At 38.6% G+C, this 19,555-nt stretch overlaps 2 protein-coding genes across 2 annotated transcripts; both read left to right on the top strand.

Moving 5' to 3' along the window:
• The first annotated feature begins 7,772 nt into the window (after nucleotides 1–7,772).
• Nucleotides 7,773–8,849, top strand: LOC148123551 (trace amine-associated receptor 7b). The gene has a single exon (XM_087901838.1). The coding sequence runs from the start codon at nucleotides 7,773–7,775 to the stop codon at nucleotides 8,847–8,849; it is 1,077 nt and encodes a 358-aa protein (XP_087757964.1).
• A 7,312-nt stretch (nucleotides 8,850–16,161) lies between these two features.
• LOC148123550 (trace amine-associated receptor 7e-like) lies at nucleotides 16,162–17,238 on the top strand. Its single transcript, XM_087901803.1, has one exon. It carries the CDS (start codon nucleotides 16,162–16,164, stop codon nucleotides 17,236–17,238), a length of 1,077 nt encoding a protein of 358 aa, XP_087757929.1.
• Nucleotides 17,239–19,555: the final 2,317 nt, after the last annotated feature.

The following is a 19,555-nucleotide window of genomic DNA, read 5'->3' as shown; positions in this document are numbered from 1 at the left end:
GGTAGTGTAATATAGGCTGAAATAAACCATTTCCTCCCAAAGTTGCTTTGGTTACGGTATTTTATCCCAGCAGATTGGATCCCTGCAAGTGTCATAGCAGACAGGGAAATGAAGAAGTGAGAATAAAAACTCAGTTCAGATTGACTGTGTCAACCTGCATCAATTTAGGGAGTTTGAAACATAGCATATTTAAACACAATAGAATTTGGGAAAAATTTTCCAAGCAGTAATCATTCCAATTCTAAGCACACAATAAAGCTTAAACTACATGTGACCATGAAGGTGTCTTCTATGGCTAAGCAGTCTAGATCTATTATGGTTTCTACACGAGACAGCTTGGAACCCAGTAGCAGACATGCTGACTCCAGAACTGGAAGCAGAAAGCAGGGAGAGAACGTACAGTTGCTGAAGTCTATGTGTGAGTTTATGGGACGTTTATTCTGTGCTGTGAACTGTTTTAATTACAACAACGCATTTATTCTTAAGTGTAATCTGGTAGAGCAAGTAAGACTTCCTTTGGTCTTGAGTGTACTTAGGTGAGAAGAGGTCAAGTCTCACGTCTAAAGTCATCATAACCAGATGTGAACATGCACCACCTAGGTTTCAGATGATGCGGGAGAATTGTCTGCATTCTGTCAATCATATTTTAATAAAACGCTGATTGGCTAGGCAGGCAGTATAGGCGGGAAAACCAGATAGGAAGTAGAGGTGATGCAATGAGAACAGGAGAATTCTGGGAAGCAGAGAGGTTCTTCTGTCACTCCTGCGCAGACCACCGAAGAGGCAGCATGTAAGCTGTCGCACTGAAAAAGGTACCAAGCCATTATGGCTAACATAGATAATGATAATGGATTAATATAAGTTACAAGGACTAATAAGAAGCCTGACCTAAGGGGCCAATCAGCTTTATAACTTATAGGGATCTCTGTGTGATTGATTTTCTTTGGGGTATGCCGGCTGTGGGGTACCGGGCGGGACAGAAACCCCAACAAGCCGGCCCTCATGCTACATTCAGAGAGCAAGTTGTGTGCTCCTAAATGTTACTCCCATCACAAAGAAGAAGTAGACCAAGTTGATTAGAGCAAAAATTATGAAACATGTAAGTTTCACATAATTATCAAGAGAAAATATGATTTTCCTCAAGAAAACTGTAATTAAAGCCCATATTTATACCTGTGCTCTTATGTACATATACATGTTCGTATTTATATGTGTGTAGAGTGATTCATATATATATGTATTATGTGTGTGGGAGTATGTATACATGTATGTGTGTGTGTGTGTGTTATTTCATTTTTCCCATTAATTTGACCACTTCTGACTTTCATGTTTTAAGTATGTCTTAGAGCATGTCAGTGAGAATTTAGGAATAATGTAAATGAAACTTTGCATTTGGTCATTGCAATGTTTAGGTAGTATACACGTGATTCAACCGTTCGATTACTGAAATGTGGAATTGCCCCATTACTTATTAGAAAACATCTATATCTTGGGTCCCCATGAGATCTTACTCCTTCTTCCGTACTTCTCATGGTGCCACGTGGTCTGGAAGCTGATGTCATTTCAGGACCTTGCTCCACCCTCAGAATAATGTAGATTCTGGTTGGTTACTGCCTGTGTCTTGCTCTTGTGGTTTTGGAATATGGACTCTGAATATGAACTCAGGAATCAAGTGATTACATGTTGTTGACTATTACACTACAATAAGGTTAAATTTCAATAATTAAGTCCAAATATAGGAATTTAGAATGTATCCAAGAAGCAATTTGCTTATCGGTTGTTATTTATATTCATTAAATAAATGAGATATCTCAAAACAAGTGATGGCATACTATGGAATATTTAAGTTATTCAAAAAAGGAACAGAATTTAATTACCAAATTCTTCTTACTTCTAGTTGTATCATGAAACCTGACAAGTCAAATGTGTCTCTAGTTTTATTTTAGTTTAAACTTGGTCTACGGAAAACACAAAGTGGCTTTATCATTTCGTCTGTTTGCTCTCCCAGCATCTTTGATAAATCCACTAGATAGGTTCTACAGTCTAATACTTAATCTATAGATTTAAAAGTTTATCCAAAATATAATTTAAAACTCATGTGCAATTAAGCACATTGTCTTTCCCACCCATACCACCAAGTTTAGACCAGAGAATGGTGTCGTTTATATTTCAGCCTCTCTACTCCCTCTCTTTATAAACCCACTCCCTGTCCAAAATCAAGAAAGATGAAACAAAGAGAATATTGGTGCTCGAAAAATAATATTCCCCATGTCTAGCAGTCATGTGGGGTGATGGTATCAGGGGTGGTATGAGTGTGGTCTCTACATGTGATATGGCTCGCACCCAATTGCATTGGGAGAATCCTGTGCCCCCAACCCCAACCCCAGGACGTGTGGTAAGATTTTCCAGTGGATCTCTCACAGTTCCTGCTGGTGGTCTTCTCATGACAGTAAACTTCACAGGATTTTCATTAGGTCGTGATGTCTACAGAACTGCTGTGTCTGAAGAGGGTACCGACGAGAGGGTTCAAGCTTTAGTTCCTACTTACGCCTCCTTATTTACTAATATTCCTTAACTAGCACTGTGTTTGCTTAGACTTAGAGCAGAAAGAAGAAAAAAATGGGGAGGTAATCTGAGTGATTGGGAGAAGTCTACACTAGCCCTCTCTGCCATGTAACAAGGAAGTGTGAGTTCCACATGGCACAGAGAGGTCACGGAAGGTGAAGAGCATCTTGCACAAATTCCACACGAGAACTGTAGCCAGGGAAGATAGCTTAATGCAAACCATTTGTAATTGGGGGTTATTATGCTTCACATAGAGTATTTAAGATTAGGCCATCATGATTAGAGGCTTGAAACACGGAGATGGGCTAGTGAAGGCTAAGAGCAGACGAAATTGCTTATAAAAGTAACTCATCCCTTTTAATCTACCCTTTGCTCCTCCCTTTGGGATGGAAACAGAAAAGGCTATAGTAGGCTGAACATGAAGAAAGACGTTTATCTTCCTCAAACCAAACACTATGTGCTGTTGCTTATCACCCATTGGAATAAAGAAAGGGTGGCGATACTCAGGGCCTGAAGTTTTAAACTGAAATTGAAAGAAATCCAAATTTACTTTCACGGAGAGTAACAGTTGAGGCTTTACCAAAAGGGGGAGAGAGAAGATTGGCTGCAGAAAACTTATAGTTGGAGCAAGCATAATTTCTTACAGTTTTACACCCATGTCTAAGAATTCCTTAGGCAGGAACTGCAAACAGAAACATTTATAAAGTACACATAGATTATGTGGTGAACTGGTAAATTACCCATGAGCTCAGGGAATTGCACAGGTAGTTGTGTGCTCAGTGCTTACTGCAGGTTGTATAAAGCTTGGTATTTTGATCTTTCAGGGGTTTGGTTGCCTCCAGCCTCTAATCCAGGGGTTTTCATCCTGTGAGTGTCGGCCCCTTTGGGATTCCAACTACCTTTTTACGGGAGTCACATATCAGATTTCCTGCATATCAAATATTTACATTAAAATTTGTACGAGTAGCAAAATTACAGTTCTGAAGTAGTAACAAAGTAATTTTAACACGGGGGAGTCTCCACACATGAGGAACTAGATTAAAGTGTCAAAACATTAGGAAGATTGAGAACCACTGCATTAGAATCTAATCCATAAAGATAGGGCATAAACCTTTCTATTTCCTCTCATTAAATGCCTTAATTTTGGCTATACTTTGGCCACGGACCATCAGTACTACATTCTTCTCTAATAAGGAATGGTTTGTACTTTCTGTCACTTGGATGATTATAAGTTATTGGAGGTTTATTTTTTATTTTTTGTTTTTTTGGTTTTTAGAGAAAGGGTTTTTCTGTAGCTTTGAAGCCTGTCCTGGAACTTGCTCTGTAGACCAGGCTGGTCTCAAACTCACCGAAATTGCCTGCCTCTGCCTCCTGAGTACTGGAATTAAAGGCATGTGCCGCCACCACCACCTGGCCAAGTTATTAGAGTTTTAATAATGGGTTTCAGGAGCCAATGACCTATAAACTAATGTTAAAGTGCAAAAATGAGAAGGAAAACTTATGTTCACCAAAAATCCCAAAGTTGGCATGAGAATTGTGCTCTTAGTATTTGAATGTTAAACCCCACAGAAGCGAAACTTCTCTCAAATCTTGATTTGACTTTTTGCAGACTTATTTATTGAAAATGTTTTTGCAAATAACAGAGGGACTCACATTTGGACAGGAATGTTACAGTCATTGAGGATATCTCTTAGTTATATCCTGCCTCAGCAATAGGCTTTCATTGAGTTAGTCTAAAGGCAAGGATCAAGTTAAACCTTTTTGAGTTTAGATTGTTTAGTGTAAGTGTAGAGGAGTATAAAAACATTGAAGAGACATTTTGCTGTGCCTGCACATGACCATCTCTGTGTTTGCTGTGCTGTCGAGCCCTGGCTTTCCCCTTTCTAGTACCTACTCATCTGTAGCCACTACCATGTGGCACAGTCGCATCATTCTTTACAGTGTACCCAAAGTCAGCATGCATACTCATGTCTGTGGCTGCTCTATTCACAACAGGCTAGTTTAGGATCAAGCTGCTTACCAAACAATAGAAGAATAAATTAAGAAAATATTATATCCCCACCAAGGGGAAATTATTAGGTCACAGAAAATAAAATTGCTTCTGATTCCATCTTTTGTGAGGTATAGACAGGAATATTAGACTTATTGTCAATTGCTGTCTTCAGTAAAGAGTGTTTGAAGTCAGATTAAGCAACATAAAGGTTTACATGAAAACAACAACTACTGAAAGCTTTATTTATTAAAACACAAATAAAATATCCCTCTAAACCCCCATTAGGTCAGAAAAGTAGAGAAGTTTCTTCCAAAGTACCAGCAACTCTCACTGGATGGGACCATGCTAAAGAACATCCCATGCAGAGTCAGAAGAAGTCGGAAATACAACGATGAAATCCAGTTGCTTAAAATGAATGGTGAACCTCAGGTTATTATACAGCCCATAAATATGCTGTTTTAACTTGAGGAGGGGAAATGACATGTAAAATTCATAGCATAGCCTTTATTTTAGTAGGTTCTTTGTTGCACGATCATCTTAAATTACTTTGATAAAAATATGGCTCAGAAATGTTAGTTTGTGCAGTATTTCCTAGATACCTCAACTCAAATCTGCCTGGATGCCTACTTCATCAGTGGCTAGTTATTGTCCTCAAAAAACCTCCAGTCCACATTCTACTATGAGGAAAAAATGCCTTCTCTACAATAGAACTTCCTTTTAAGCTTTAAAATGCTTTAATTATATTTATTCATTTTATGTGAGTGTTTTGCTTGCCTGTATGTCTTTCCACCACTTGCATATTTAGTATCCATGGAGATCAGAAGAAGGTACCAGATCCCCTGGAACTAGTCTTTATGAGAGCTGTGAACTACCATGTGGGTGATGGGATACACCACTCCTGCAGTGTGTAATAAAGAATGATACTGTGCAATCTAAAATACAAACAGTTAAAACTAAATAAAAACTCCTAAAATTATAAAGATTAGGCAAAATATATCCAATAACACAATGGACAGTTTACAATTAAATAGAAAACTTAAAATTTATTATCACTATATTTATTATGTTTATAAATGTTCATGTGTGTACATGTGCATATGATAGCCTGTAGGTGACAATGGAGGCTTCTCCAATTTCTCTCCTGTAGGGGACCAGCCTCAACAAAAATACCTTTCTCCAGAGTTGAGGCATGAGAATTTAGAAATTTAGAAAAGAATACAGAGACGCTAAACATATAGGATAGTATCAGGAGGGAATTTTTCAGTGAGTACTGAAAATTCGCCCATGTTTAATTTCCAACTGGTTATTATACCCCTGACCCCAAAAGGTAGGAGTAAAACAAAAGACTGCATTAACATACAAATTGAAAGTCAGGGGCTACATTCACCACTCATGCCCTTGACTCATGCCATAGACCAAACATTCCATAGGTAAATCACTCCCTGGATGAATGGAATCCCAAGTTATTTCGCAAAGGGAACTGGAACTTAGTTGGATCCTTAGACTTTGTTTTAGGTGAGGACCAACTGCTTTCCTATTTCAGGAGCAGGAGATCTGGCAGCTAGCCACACCTGCTGACAATAGCCTTGACAGAGCAGAATTCTGTTTTACAACGAGGTGAGACCTTTGAGTTAGAAGGTTATTGAGTTAATAACCTTGAATGAACTAGAAACAGTCCCAAACTCTCTGACCTTGGGCCTCTTTGAACCTCTACACTCTCCCTGCCTTTGAGGCAAGGTCTCTTAATAGAACCCATAGCTTGCCAATACCACTATTCTAGCTAGCCCACTTGCTGTGTGAATCACTGACTCTTCCTTCTGAGCACTGGAATGACAGGTGAGCTGCCATGTTTACCAGGTATTTATTAGTGTTCTGAGGATTCAAACTCCCATCCCTACATGTGTACTGCCAGCACTTTGTTTATCGCCCAACTCCCTGCCTTGAAAGTGTGGTCTTATTGTTAGTAGAACTATAAATGTAATTCAAGGTGTATTATAATTTTGTTGTTACAGTAGAAAAACAAGAAAAAGCTATTTTGTATAATATTATTGTTGCTATTAATATCATTATGATGAAAAAATATAATTCCAGATTGACTACCATTAAACTACAGGGAAAATTCATGTCTATATGTATTGATGAAAGCAGAAATTAGCTAAAAAAATCTTTACACAAATTTTAATGTGAAGTATTTAAAATATAATTTGCAGCTTAATTCCCCAACCCCTAAAAAACTCAGTATAGCAATGTCCAGACTTTGAACAGAAAAAGCTTTGCAGAGCTTAGGCAGATTCTGTATCACTGTTTTTGTTTGTTTGTTTTTGAGAAGAAACATTTCCAAAGTTAAACAGAAACATGCATTGTGACCCAACACTCTGAAGATTCTTTCCATATTTGAGTTTTACAGTATCTTTCTAATGATCCTGTTAAATCAAAGAACACAGAGAAGATACTTCTGTTTGGTCTACTACCCTCCTTGCTTAATTTCGTGAGTAAATACTTGAAGTCCATACCCTAACTTGACTCAATCAAAAATATTAAAGCTGATCATGGAGAAAAAGAATTGTTCTCATGACTCTGTCTCTTGTTTCTTCAACATGGACCAATGCCTGAGGGCAGAAAGAACCTTTGTCAGAAATTTTGATCACTTCCAATATAAGAATCATTGATAAAATTTCTCATGAAGGGGAAAGTTTATTTTTAATAAATGAATAAAGTTTAAACTTCTGGGCAAAGTTCTGTTGGGAAGAGAATCACATAGACATACATTAAACAGTAAGATCAACTCACTAGCAAGTTAGAAGGGGGGCTTGGTTGTGGCATAAACAACATCCTTACTGACAAGCTCTCCCTTACCTCACCTTACACCATGGGGATTCAGTCTAGGGACACACTGTTATGGGCATCATTAGGCCTCATCCTGAGGGTTAAAGGTGCTGGGAGCATAGTGTAGGTGAGTTAAATAAGAGTTGAATGCTAATGAAAGATGAGATTTAAACTGGCATCCCAGACCAAACCTCTGCTTTTGAGATGTGAAGAAATAGATAGAGCAGGGAAAAAAATTAAAATACACTTAAAAAGCATTCCTGTAATAAGAAAGTTTGACTATGAATTAGGAAGCAAATAATGTTAGGAAATGAAAACACATTAGCACATATACAATCTGTGGTTTTTGGCTTTGTTTTTTTCCCTGAGGACTTTTGGAATAGCATACATGGCTACAGATGATGAAAGTTTTCTGCGGGATCAAGACAGCATCCTTAGCAGAGAACAGTTCTCTGCCCCATCAGTCCTGCTGTGCTATGAGAACCTGAACGGATCCTGTGTCAGGAGCCCATACTCCCCAGGCCCTCGCCTCATCCTCTATGCAGTCTTTGGCTTTGGAGCTCTGCTGGCTGTGTGTGGAAACCTGCTGGTGATGATGTCAATTCTCCATTTCAGGCAGCTGCACTCCCCTGCCAACTTTCTGGTGGCTTCCCTGGCCTGTGCTGACTTCTTGGTGGGACTGACCGTGATGCCCTTCAGCACAGTGAGGTCTGTGGAGAGCTGCTGGTACTTTGGGGACACTTACTGTAAATTACATTCTTGCTTTGATGGTTCGTTCTGTTATTCTTCCATCTTCCACTTGTGCTTCGTCTCTGTGGATAGATATATTGCTGTCAGTGACCCCCTCACCTACCCCACCAGGTTCACGGCTTCTGTTTCTGGCAAGTGCATTGCCTTCTCCTGGCTCCTGTCTATCACCTATAGCTTTTCTCTCCTTTACACAGGGGCAAATGAAGCTGGACTGAAGGATCTAGTGACTGCCCTCACCTGTGTGGGTGGCTGTCAAGTCGCAGTCAATCAGAGCTGGGTCTTCATCAATTTTCTATTATTTTTTATCCCCACACTTGTAATGATAACTGTCTACTCTAAGATCTTCCTCATTGCTAAACAGCAGGCTCAGAAGATTGAGAGAATGAGCGACCAGACTGCCAAGGCATCAGACAGCTACAAAGACAGAGTGGCCAGGAGGGAGAGGAAAGCAGCCAAAACCCTGGGGATCGCAGTGGCAGCTTTTCTCCTGTCTTGGCTGCCATACTTCATTGACTCCATCATTGATGCCTTCCTAGGGTTCATCACTCCCACGTATGTGTATGAAATCCTAGTGTGGATTGCTTACTACAACTCAGCCATGAACCCTTTGATTTATGCTTTCTTTTATCCTTGGTTTCGAAAAGCCATCAAACTGATTGTCACTGGCAGAATCTTGAGAGAGAATTCCTCAGCCACCAACTTGTTTCCTGAGTAGATTCTTGATTCATTTGGAGATTGACAAGAGTTTAACAGAAGAACGTTACCAGAGTGCTACAGTCACATCTTGTAGAGTCATGAATTTTGTTTATCTCTGACCAGATACATAAATGCAGCTTTTGCTTTCTTCAAGAAATGTAGAATTAGTTTCTATCTGTGATGGAACTAGATGACCCTGGACCTAATCATTTTCCACTGTGTGTTGTACTGGTTAGTGCTACTTGGTTCTCTGTATCCCTTGTCCTGCCTTTCTAAAGTTCTAATTCTTGGCTTTTGTTCAACTTTTTAAGCCTCAGTTTTGAATATATAGTCATTAAATCCCTTAGTAGTATATTTGTAACACACTGTAAATGAAGCAAAGAGAATCGTATGGGTTGTCTCTTCCTCAGAGGAGTGTGTCTTGTTTTCTATTCATGAGTCCCAGATTTGCACTTACAAAAAATATGATTTTTAAGGTCTGGAAAAATAGACCGAGATATTTGTGTATTAACTAACACCTGCTCCATTGTTTACAGAGGAAAGAAAAATGACGTCACAAATAATAACACCTGTTCAGTGACCTGCTTTTGAGGTAACAAACCCACAGCAGAATGACCACAGCCCAAAAGCTTTACAAGTTGTTATTTGTTTAAATCAGGGATTCAAAATAGTTATTCTTTATTCGATGTGATTTGTAAGTCAGATGATCCTTCACTTATCTTGTAAAGAGTCTATAGATTTGTAGTTTTCAAAGATATGCACAAGAGCCAAATTAAAATGTATTCAGAAGAAGGAAGCACTAAGATAATGGGCAAATCTATACAGTCACCTCGAGGCTGGGAAACACACTTTTATTAGAACACGTATTTGTATTTTCATAGCTCCCCACCAAAAGTCTGTATTCATCATAGAAATTATCTGGGATAAAACCAACTATGTGTTTTAGACATGCCTCTCTCAATAGTAAATTAGACAGCAGTGTACAGTACTTGAATAAACAAACTCCACACTTTATTCCAAATTAGTTTTTTTCTAGAGAAGAAATTATAAAAGTCTAAGATTTGGGGCTGGAACGTCAACTCTGCAGTTAAGAGCACTGGCTATTCTTTCAGAGGACACTCCATGGTAGCATAGAGCCCTCCTTAGCTCTAGTTCCATCTATAACTTTGGTCATGGCAGCCACTTCATGCACACATTCCAAAGACAGACATACAAGCAAAACACCCATACATATAATAGAAAAATAAAGGTAAACATCTGAGCCTTCTACATTTGACAAAATTATGAATACATATTGAGATGTTCTTGCTTGCCATTTTCTTCTAATTTCTTTGTTGACATACACAATGGATATTTATTATTAATGATTGCTGTTTTTTATTATAAGATCTATTTAAGTTGGTAATGATTTCCTTTAGAGGTAATACAATATCTGATTTTATTTGGGACAGTTTCTCTGTAGTTCGGACTATCTATACAGAGTTGTAACTCCAGGCAATTCCCCTGCCTCTTCCTGAACATTGTGATTAGAGGATTAAGCTGCCACACTTGCCTTATTTCTTATTTTAATGTGTTTGAGGAAGTCTGTCTTTGTGTGATTGACAGATGATTAAAGGCACTCCAGACTCCTTAATGTCCTCTACTCAGTGTTTAACAAACAATGGACGCATGGATTAAGAAAACATTGTATACCTGCCAAGGGGGATGTTGCTAGACCACAGAAAATAAAATTGCTTGTGATCTATCTCTCATAAGGTAATACAGGAGTATTAGAGTTAAAAGTCATCTGTACTTGCTAAGAGTGAAGTCAGATTGTGCAATATGAAACTTTGCATCAAAAACAATAACTACTGAGAACTTTCAATAGTTAAAAATATGTACATCTCTATCAGAAGACCTGAGTTCACTGTTCAGGAGCCACATTAGGCAGCCTATAAGTACAACTGCCTGCAACTCCAAACCAGTGGATTCTGGCTATCTTTGGCACCTCCATGCACATTCACAAATCCACATAAAGACACATGTAAAGTTCATGTGTGTTACTGTGGACCTGACACTCCAGTACTATGGGACAGAGACAGGTAGAATTAATGGGCTTACTGGCCAGCCTGTCTAGTTCAGCAGGGAATGGCAAGCTCTTGGATTAGTTAGAGACTCTATCTCAAAATCAAGAGGAAGAGCAAAATGCCCACCATGAACCTCCATCCTTTATACCACACATGTCCACATAGACAGATTCTCCAACTATAATATACCACCTTTCTTTTTGGTGGGGTCTCTCTATGTATCCCCGACTGCCCTGGAATTTGCTCTGCAGAGCAGACCAATTATGAGCTTGAAGAGACTTACCTGACTTTGCCTCCACATTGCTGGGATTTAGGGTGGGTGCATGGCACCATGATTGGCTTTATTGGGTTATTTGTGAGGCTCTACATATGTTTGGTTTTGCATTTGTATTTGAAAATGTCTCTCATTTACCTTTCTCTATAGTCTCTACCACATTTTATCACTGAAACTAGTCTCTGTTAAACGTTACATCTTAAGAAGAACTTGAAGTGAGTTTCTTTTCATTGTTGATGCCACCCTTCAGGGACTCCTATAGTCGTTGTGTTTAAGACATGAGAGTTGACTGTGTTCCTGGGAGGTTTTCTCACTCATTACTCAGCATTAGGGGTGAAAGTTAATGTGAGTAACACACGTTAAAGCCTCATCAAATTCCAGGGATTTGATAATGAGGAGAGTTGTAGTCTTACAGACCCGGCACTGAAAGTGACTGGTTAAATTACAAAGTCGCAAACCACCTTTGGCAGCACAAAGTTTGCTGCATATTTTTGAATACTAATTGTTGCTAGAATAAAAATAATTTCTCTGGTTACACAGAGAAATAGGAACCATGATGTAACAATGACATTTATGGAACACACAAATTTAAGTAGAATTCGCAACTGCTTTATAGGCTGAAATATTGAAGCTGAAAGCAAGACGTTGACAGGGAGCAGGGAAGATGTTTGATGATGACACCATGGGTATGCAAGTTAATGAGATGTTTCTTCTGTCCCCTCAGCAAATAAAAACCTGTCTGTCATAAGAGGTGGATTAAAGTTCAGAACTTGTGTTCATGTGAACAGCAGCACCAAGAGAAGAAACCTGACGCCCATAGTCATGTGTTACTAGAACCCGATGGAATCCTCTGTGAAAACCTACTCACTGGGTCCTTGGTCATCCTCTGTATAATCATTGACTTCAGGGTTGTGCTGGCTGTATTTGGGCACCCCCTGAAAATGAGGCTAACTCTCTATTTCAAGCAACTGAATTTCAGTTTCATCATTGTATTTCTGTCTTACTCTGATTCTGGGTGGGACTCTGTATGGTGCTCTTCAGCATGGTCACATTGTGAACTGCTGGTTCCTTGGAGACACTTCTCTACTTTTCTCTCCTGCTGGGATTTGGCATTTTGATACTCTTCTCGTGTCTACCCCGGCTTCATCTCCATCCACAGGTACATCACTGTCACTGACCCTTTGGTCTACCCAGCCAAGTTCATGGTGTCTGAGTCGGTTATTTATATCAACATCTCCTGGATTCTGTCCTTGGTGTGCAACAGTACTGTGTTCGACATAGGGGTCTGTGACCTGGGGCTGTGATGTGGGATTCCCTTCTGAATGCTGTGAATATGTTTTATTGCCATTGGTTAATAAAGAAGCTGATTTGGGCCAGTTGCATAACAGAATATAGCCAGGCTGGAAAAGATATATTCAGAGAAAGTTGGCAGAATCAAGATGTCTTATAGCCACCAAAGGAGAAAGATTCCTGCTGGAGCCTGCAGGAAATTTGCCAGTAGGCCACAATCTCATGGAATATTAGAAATGGGTTAATTTAAGCTGTAAGATCTAACTAGGAATGCGTTTAAGCTATTGGTCAAAGAGTATTGTAATTAATACAGTTTTTGTGTGATTATTTTGGGTTTGGGCGGCCAGGAACGAATGAGCAGTATCCGCCAATAGGGCTGGAAGAATTATCCAGTGCTATGAACTTCATAGAAGGATGTCATTGTGTTCTAATCTAAGGCTGAGCATTCACAGGTTTTCTGTTATTTTTCATACCTGCCTCAATTTTGGCAATTCTATATTGCCATATTTTTATACTGACAAGAAAACAAGTTAAAAAGATAGAAAGCATCGGTCACAAGGACAGTAATTTTGAAGGGGGCATAAAGCCAGTGTGGCCCAACCATAGCTCAAAAGTAGCATTTGTGATGATTTATGACATATATGATCAGTTCTTTCATTGATTCCTTTAAGGAGTTCATAACACCTTTCTCCAGTTGTAAGATATTTTGGCAGCTTAGCTACTATAACTCGGCTCAAAACTCTTGATTTATGATTTGTTTTTTTCTTTGATTCATGAGAATATCAAAACATTCAGTAGCTTAACAGGTACCAAGGATTCATCACCTTGTAATGCAGCTCAAATTTGTAATTAAGGAATCTGTTGACAGAAAGGGACTTTTGTTGTTATTATGACAGCTATTGCATAGCCCATGAATATGTTCTTTTAAATGAGGAGGGAAAATGATATGCAAATTTCATGGCACAGCCTTTATTCTAGTAGGTTCTTGATTGCATGATCATCTTAAATAACTTGATAGAAGTATGGTTTAGTAAATATTAGTTCATGTGATATTTCCTAGGCACCTCAACTCAAATCTGCCTAGATGCCCAATTTGTCTGTATCTAATTATTACCTTCAAAAGGCCTCCCATCCATGCTTTTCTATGAGCAAAAATGCAGTTTCTAAAATAGAGATGTCTTTTTAAGTTTTAAAATACTCAATTAGATCATTCATTTATGTGTGAATGGTTTGCTTGCCTCAATGTCGGCAACACTTGCATATTTGTTGGGCATAGAGATCAGAAAAAGACACCAGATGCCCTGGAGCTGGTAGTAACGAAAGCTGTGACCCACTGTGCTGGTGACGAGAACTGAACTCAGGTCCTCTGCAAGAGCACAAGTGTTCTTAACCACTGAGCCATCTCTCCAGCCCATAGAGGTTATCCTTTATGGAATTCTATTACTCTTTACCTGAAATTTTATTTGACTAATGTTATAGTATATAGTAATTTTGTCATGATTTTCTATAAATACTCCTGTTTCTGTAATGTTTTTTTTAAATTATTTATTTATTTATTATGTATACAATATTTTGTCTGTGTGTATGCCTGCAGGCCAGAAGAGGGCACCAGACCTCATTACAGATGGTTGTGAGCCACCATGTGGTTGCTGGGAATTGAACTCAGGACCTTTGGAAGAGCAGGCAATGCTCTTAACCTCTGAGCCATCTCTCCAGCCCTCCTGTTTCTGTAATGTTAATAATAAAAAAACCATTAATGTAAAATAGTACCTGAAATAAAGAATAAACTATTTAAGAAATGGTAATGGATTGTAGGATTGTTTAAAAATGTTAATTGAGTTACTCATATGTTTCAGGAAATTATAATTAATTCATTTGGATTCTCAAGTATTAAAAGAAAAAATTGGTTTTATTCCTTGGACAAAATATTAATATTATTAAATATAAGCACAGATTGTGGTATATTTGTCAGAAAAATGGAAGCTAAGAAGATGAATAAATGTTTGAAATTATGACCAATAGATTGCATACCACCCTTGGAATGGCATATTAAATGTTGACTTGTGCCATCAAGTATTCAAACAATTAAAACCAAATAAATGGTCCTATAGTCATAAAGTATAGGCAAAAGTATCTTCAATAATAAAAGAGACATCTTGCAATTAAACAGAGAACTGGGGAATTGTTATCATTATATTTAGCATGTGTAAGACTGTCCTCATGTGTACACACCCATGTGGAAGCCTGTAGGTGACACTGGTAGTCTTCTCCAGTTGCTCTCCCTTTCTTCTTTGAGACAAGGTCTCTCATTTGAACCCACAGCTTGCCAATACTGCTATTCTAACTAGCCCACTTGCTGTGGAAATCAACTGTCTTTTTCTTTTGAGCACCAGAATTACAGGTGGGAAGCCATGCTCAGCAGGCCTTAATCAGGTTCTGAGAATTCAGATTTCCATCCCAACATGTGTACTGGCCAGCTCCCTGCCTTGTGGTTGTATTTTGAATAGAACCATAAATATAATTCAAAGTATATTGCCCTTTAGCTATTACACATGCAAATAAAAAACCCTACTTTCTGTATTATTATTATTGTTACGATTATCCTTATCATTGTTATGAAAAATGCAATTCCATGTTAACTACCATTAAACTACAGGTAAGGTTCATATCTATATGTACTGATAACACCAAAAATTGTTTAAAAATCTTTAGATAGATTTTAATGTGAAGTATTTAAAGTATAATTTACAGCTCAATACCAAAAAACAGTACTAACCCTGTCCAGACATTCAACAGAAAAAGCTTTTCAGAGCTGTGGCAGATTTTGTGACAGTGTTTTGTGGGGAGAAACATTTCCAAAGTAAAATAGAATCATACACTGGGACACCACACTCCAAGATTCCTCCCACATTTGAGTTTTGCAGTATCTTTCTAATGATTTTGTTAAATCAAAGAACACAGAGAAGAAACTGCTGTTTGTGACACTGGCCTCCTTGTTTCAGTCAATGAGCAAATACTTGCAATCCATAACCCAACTTTCCCAAATCAAAAACATTAAAGATGAGCCTGGAGAAGCAAGTTGCTCTCATGACTGCATCTTGTTTCTTTAACATGGACCAATGTCTGAGGGAAGAAAGAGCTTTCGTGCAGGAATTTTATTCATTTCAATAGAAGAGTCATTGATAAAATTTATCCTGAAAGGGAAAGTCATTTTTAATAAATGAACAAAGTTTCAAATTCTGGGTAAAGTCCTGTTAGGGCCGGAATCCCACACACATACATTGAACAGAAAGATCACTTGTCATCAACAAATGAGAAGGGGGACAATTTGGTTATGGCACAAACAACACGTCCACTCTCACTTACCTCACCTTACACCATGGGGATTCAGTCCTAGGGACCCACTGTACTTGGCATCATTAGGCCTCATCCTGAGAGTTAAAGGTGCTTGGGGCATAGTGGAGGTGAGTTAAATAAGGATGTGACTGCTAATAAAAGCTGGGATTTAAATGTGTATCACAGATTAGACTGCTTATTTGAGATGTGAAGAAATAGAGCAGAGAAAAAAATTAAAAAATACTTAAACAGCATTCCTACAATAAGAAAGGTTGACCGTGAATCAGGAAAAAAAATAATTTTACGAAATCCATTAGCAATTACATATTCTATATTTTTTCCTGAGAATTTTTGGAATGACATAAATGGCTACAGATGATGAAAGTTTTCTTTGGGATCAAGACAGCATCCTTAGCAGAGAACAGTTCTCTGCCCCATCTGCCCTGCTGTGCTATGAGAACCTGAATGGATCCTGTGTCAGGAGCCCATACTCCCCAGGCCCTCGCCTCATCCTCTATGCAGTCTTTGGCTTTGGGGCTGTGCTGGCTGTGTGTGGAAACCTCCTGGTGATGATGTCAATTCTCCATTTCAGGCAGCTGCACTCCCCTGCCAACTTTCTGGTGGCTTCCCTGGCCTGTGCTGACTTCTTGGTGGGATTGACCGTGATGCCCTTCAGTGCAGTGAGGTCTGTGGAGAGCTGCTGGTACTTTGGGGACACTTACTGTAAATTACACTCTTGTTTTAATGGGTCATTCTGTTATTCTTCCATCTTCCACTTGTGCTTCATCTCTGTGGATAGATATATTGCTGTCAGTGACCCCCTCACCTACCCCACCAGGTTCACAGCTTCTGTTTCTGGCAAGTGCATCGCCTTCTCCTGGCTCCTGCCCATCATCTATTGCTTTTCCCTCCTTTACACAGGAGCAAATGAAGCTGGGCTGGAGGATCTAGTGACTGCCCTCACCTGTGTGGGTGGCTGTCAAATCGCAGTCAATCAGAGCTGGGTCTTCATCAATTTTCTATTATTTTTTATCCCCACACTCATAATGATAACTGTCTACTCTAAGATCTTCCTCATTGCTAAACAGCAGGCTCAGAAGATTGAGAGAATGAGCGACCAGACTGCCAAGGCATCAGACAGCTACAAAGACAGAGTAGCCAGGAGGGAGAGGAAAGCAGCCAAAACCCTGGGAATTGCAGTGGCAGCCTTTTTCCTGTCTTGGCTGCCATACTTCATTGACTCCATCATTGATGCCTTCCTAGGGTTTATCACTCCCACGTATGTGTTTGAAATCCTAGTGTGGATTGCTTACTACAACTCAGCCATGAACCCTTTGATTTATGCTTTCTTTTATCCTTGGTTTCGAAAAGCCATCAAACTGATTGTCACTGGCCAAATCTTGAGGGAGAACTCCTCTGCCACCAACTTGTTTCCTGAGTAGAATCTTGGTTTAGTAGGGAATTGACAAGAAGTTCACAGCAGAATATTACCGGGGAAATTGAGTGCCACAATTTGAACTTGTAGAATGAATATTGCTTCAGCTCTCTGACAAAAAAGCTTAAATACAGCTTTTGTTTTCTTCAAGAAATTTAATATTAGTTTCCTGTTGTAGTAGAACTAGATGAATCTGAATCTAACCGTTTTCCATTGTGTTTTGTACTGGTTAATGTTACTTGGCTTCCTGTAGCCACTTTTTCGTGCTTTTATAAAATTCCAATTCTTGACTTTTGTTAAACTTCTTAAGCCTCAATTTTGAATATACACTATTTATGTATCAGATTTTTAAGGTCAGGAGAAATAAACTAATTAATTTATTTATTCACTAACACCTACTCCATTGTTTACAGTGTAAAGAAAAATGGTGCCACAAATAGTAGCATCTGTTCACTGATTTTCTTTTTTAGGGAACGAATGCACTGAGGAATGGTTCCACTCTAAAAGCTTTACAAGTTGATATTTATTTAAATCAGGGATTTAAATGTTGTTATTCTTTATTCAGTGGGGTTTTTAAATCAGCTGATCCTTCACATGTCTTGTGAAGTGTCTATAGATTTGTAGAAGTTTTTAAAGATATACGTAAGAGCCAAGGTAATAATGTGTTCAGGACAAGAAAACACTAAGACAAAAGACAAACCATGCAGTCGTTCTGAAGCTGGGAAACATTTTATTAGGATTTCTCCATGTTCTTTCTAATGCACCCCCACCCAAAAAGTATAGATTCTTTATGAAAATTATCCTGGATTAAGCCAACGTGGTGTTTTCCAAATGACACTCCATGGAAGCTCACAGTCCTTTGTAACTTTAATACCTTCTATAACTTTGACCTTTGTGAGCACTGCAGACACATGTTCCACAGACAGACATGCAAGCAAAACACCCATACATATAATAGAAAAATAAAGGTAAACATCTGAGTTTTCTACTTTTGGCGAACTTAGGGATACATACTGAGATGGTCTTGCTTGCCATTTTCTTCTAATTGCTGGGTTAATATACAAAATGGATATTAATGATAAATGATTGTAGTCTTCTATTATCAGATCTATTTTAAATTGGTAAAGATTTCCCTTAGATATATCTGACTTTTACTAGAGACAGTTTCTCTGTTTCTCATACTAACTTATATTGAGTTGCATCTCCTGGCAATGCCCCTGCCTCTTTTTCCTGACCATTGTGATTAGAAAATTAAGCTACCACTATTGCCTTATTTCTTATTTTGATATGTTTGAGGAAGTCTGTCTTTGTGTGATTGACAGATGAGTAAAGGCTCCTCAGGCTCCTTAATGTTTTCGGCTCATATTCAGTTCAGATACTAAACATCATCAGGTTTTTTTTTTTATTTCAGAAGTTTGGATAAGACTGACTTACCCTACATAGAACAAGATTTCTTCTTCACTTGATTGACTGTGTACATAAACAAAAGCATTACAGTAATTAATGCATACTGTAAACATCCGCATTAAAAAGTAACTCTAATATTTATTTCAGAATTCTCTAAGAAACAATTTTTGCTTTTCTAGTAGCCCTTTGTGCTCCCTAGTTTTTATGCCTAGAGTTATCTGCAAGGATGGAACCTCATTTGAGAAAATGCCTCCATATGCTCTTTCTAGCTGCTTGGTATTTTCTTAATTAGCAATTGATGGGGCATGTCCCAGCCCGTTGTGAGTGATGTCATCCCTAGGCTGGTGGTCCTGGCTTCTGCAAGAAAACAGAATGAGCAAGCTGTGTTGAGGTAGCCAGTAAGTAGCAATCCTCCATCACCTCTGCATCAGCTCTGGCCTCCAGGTACCTGCCTTGTTTGAATTCCAATCCTGAATTACCTCAGCGATGGGTTGTTATTAAGTAGTGTAATATAAGCTGAAATAAACCATTTCTTCCTGAAGTTGCTTTGGTTATGGTATTTTATCACAGCAGACAGAATCCCTGCAGGTGTCATAACAGGCAGGCAAATGAAGAAGTGAGAATAAAAACTCAGTTCAGATTAACTGTGTCAACTTGGATCAAACTTCAGGGAGTCTAATGCAAGGTGGTTTTTATCATATATAGATTTAAAGACAATAGAATTTGGGGAAAGTTTTCCAAGCAGTAATCATTCCAATTCTAAGCACACAATAAAGCTCAAGCTGGGACTACATAGAAATTCCTTTGCAAACTACCTGTGACCATGAAGGCATCTTCTATTGCTAATCTAGAATCTATTATGGTTTCTACATGAGACAGTTTGTAAACCTAGTAGCAGACATGCTGACTACAGAACT

The sequence above is a fragment of the Myodes glareolus genome, chromosome 1 (assembly GCF_982192425.1).
Source record: "Myodes glareolus chromosome 1, mMyoGla1.1, whole genome shotgun sequence".
NCBI classification, from domain to species: Eukaryota; Metazoa; Chordata; class Mammalia; order Rodentia; family Cricetidae; genus Myodes; species Myodes glareolus.
The sequence above is the reverse complement of the archived record's forward strand: the minus strand, read 5'-3'. Positions and strand labels throughout refer to the sequence as shown.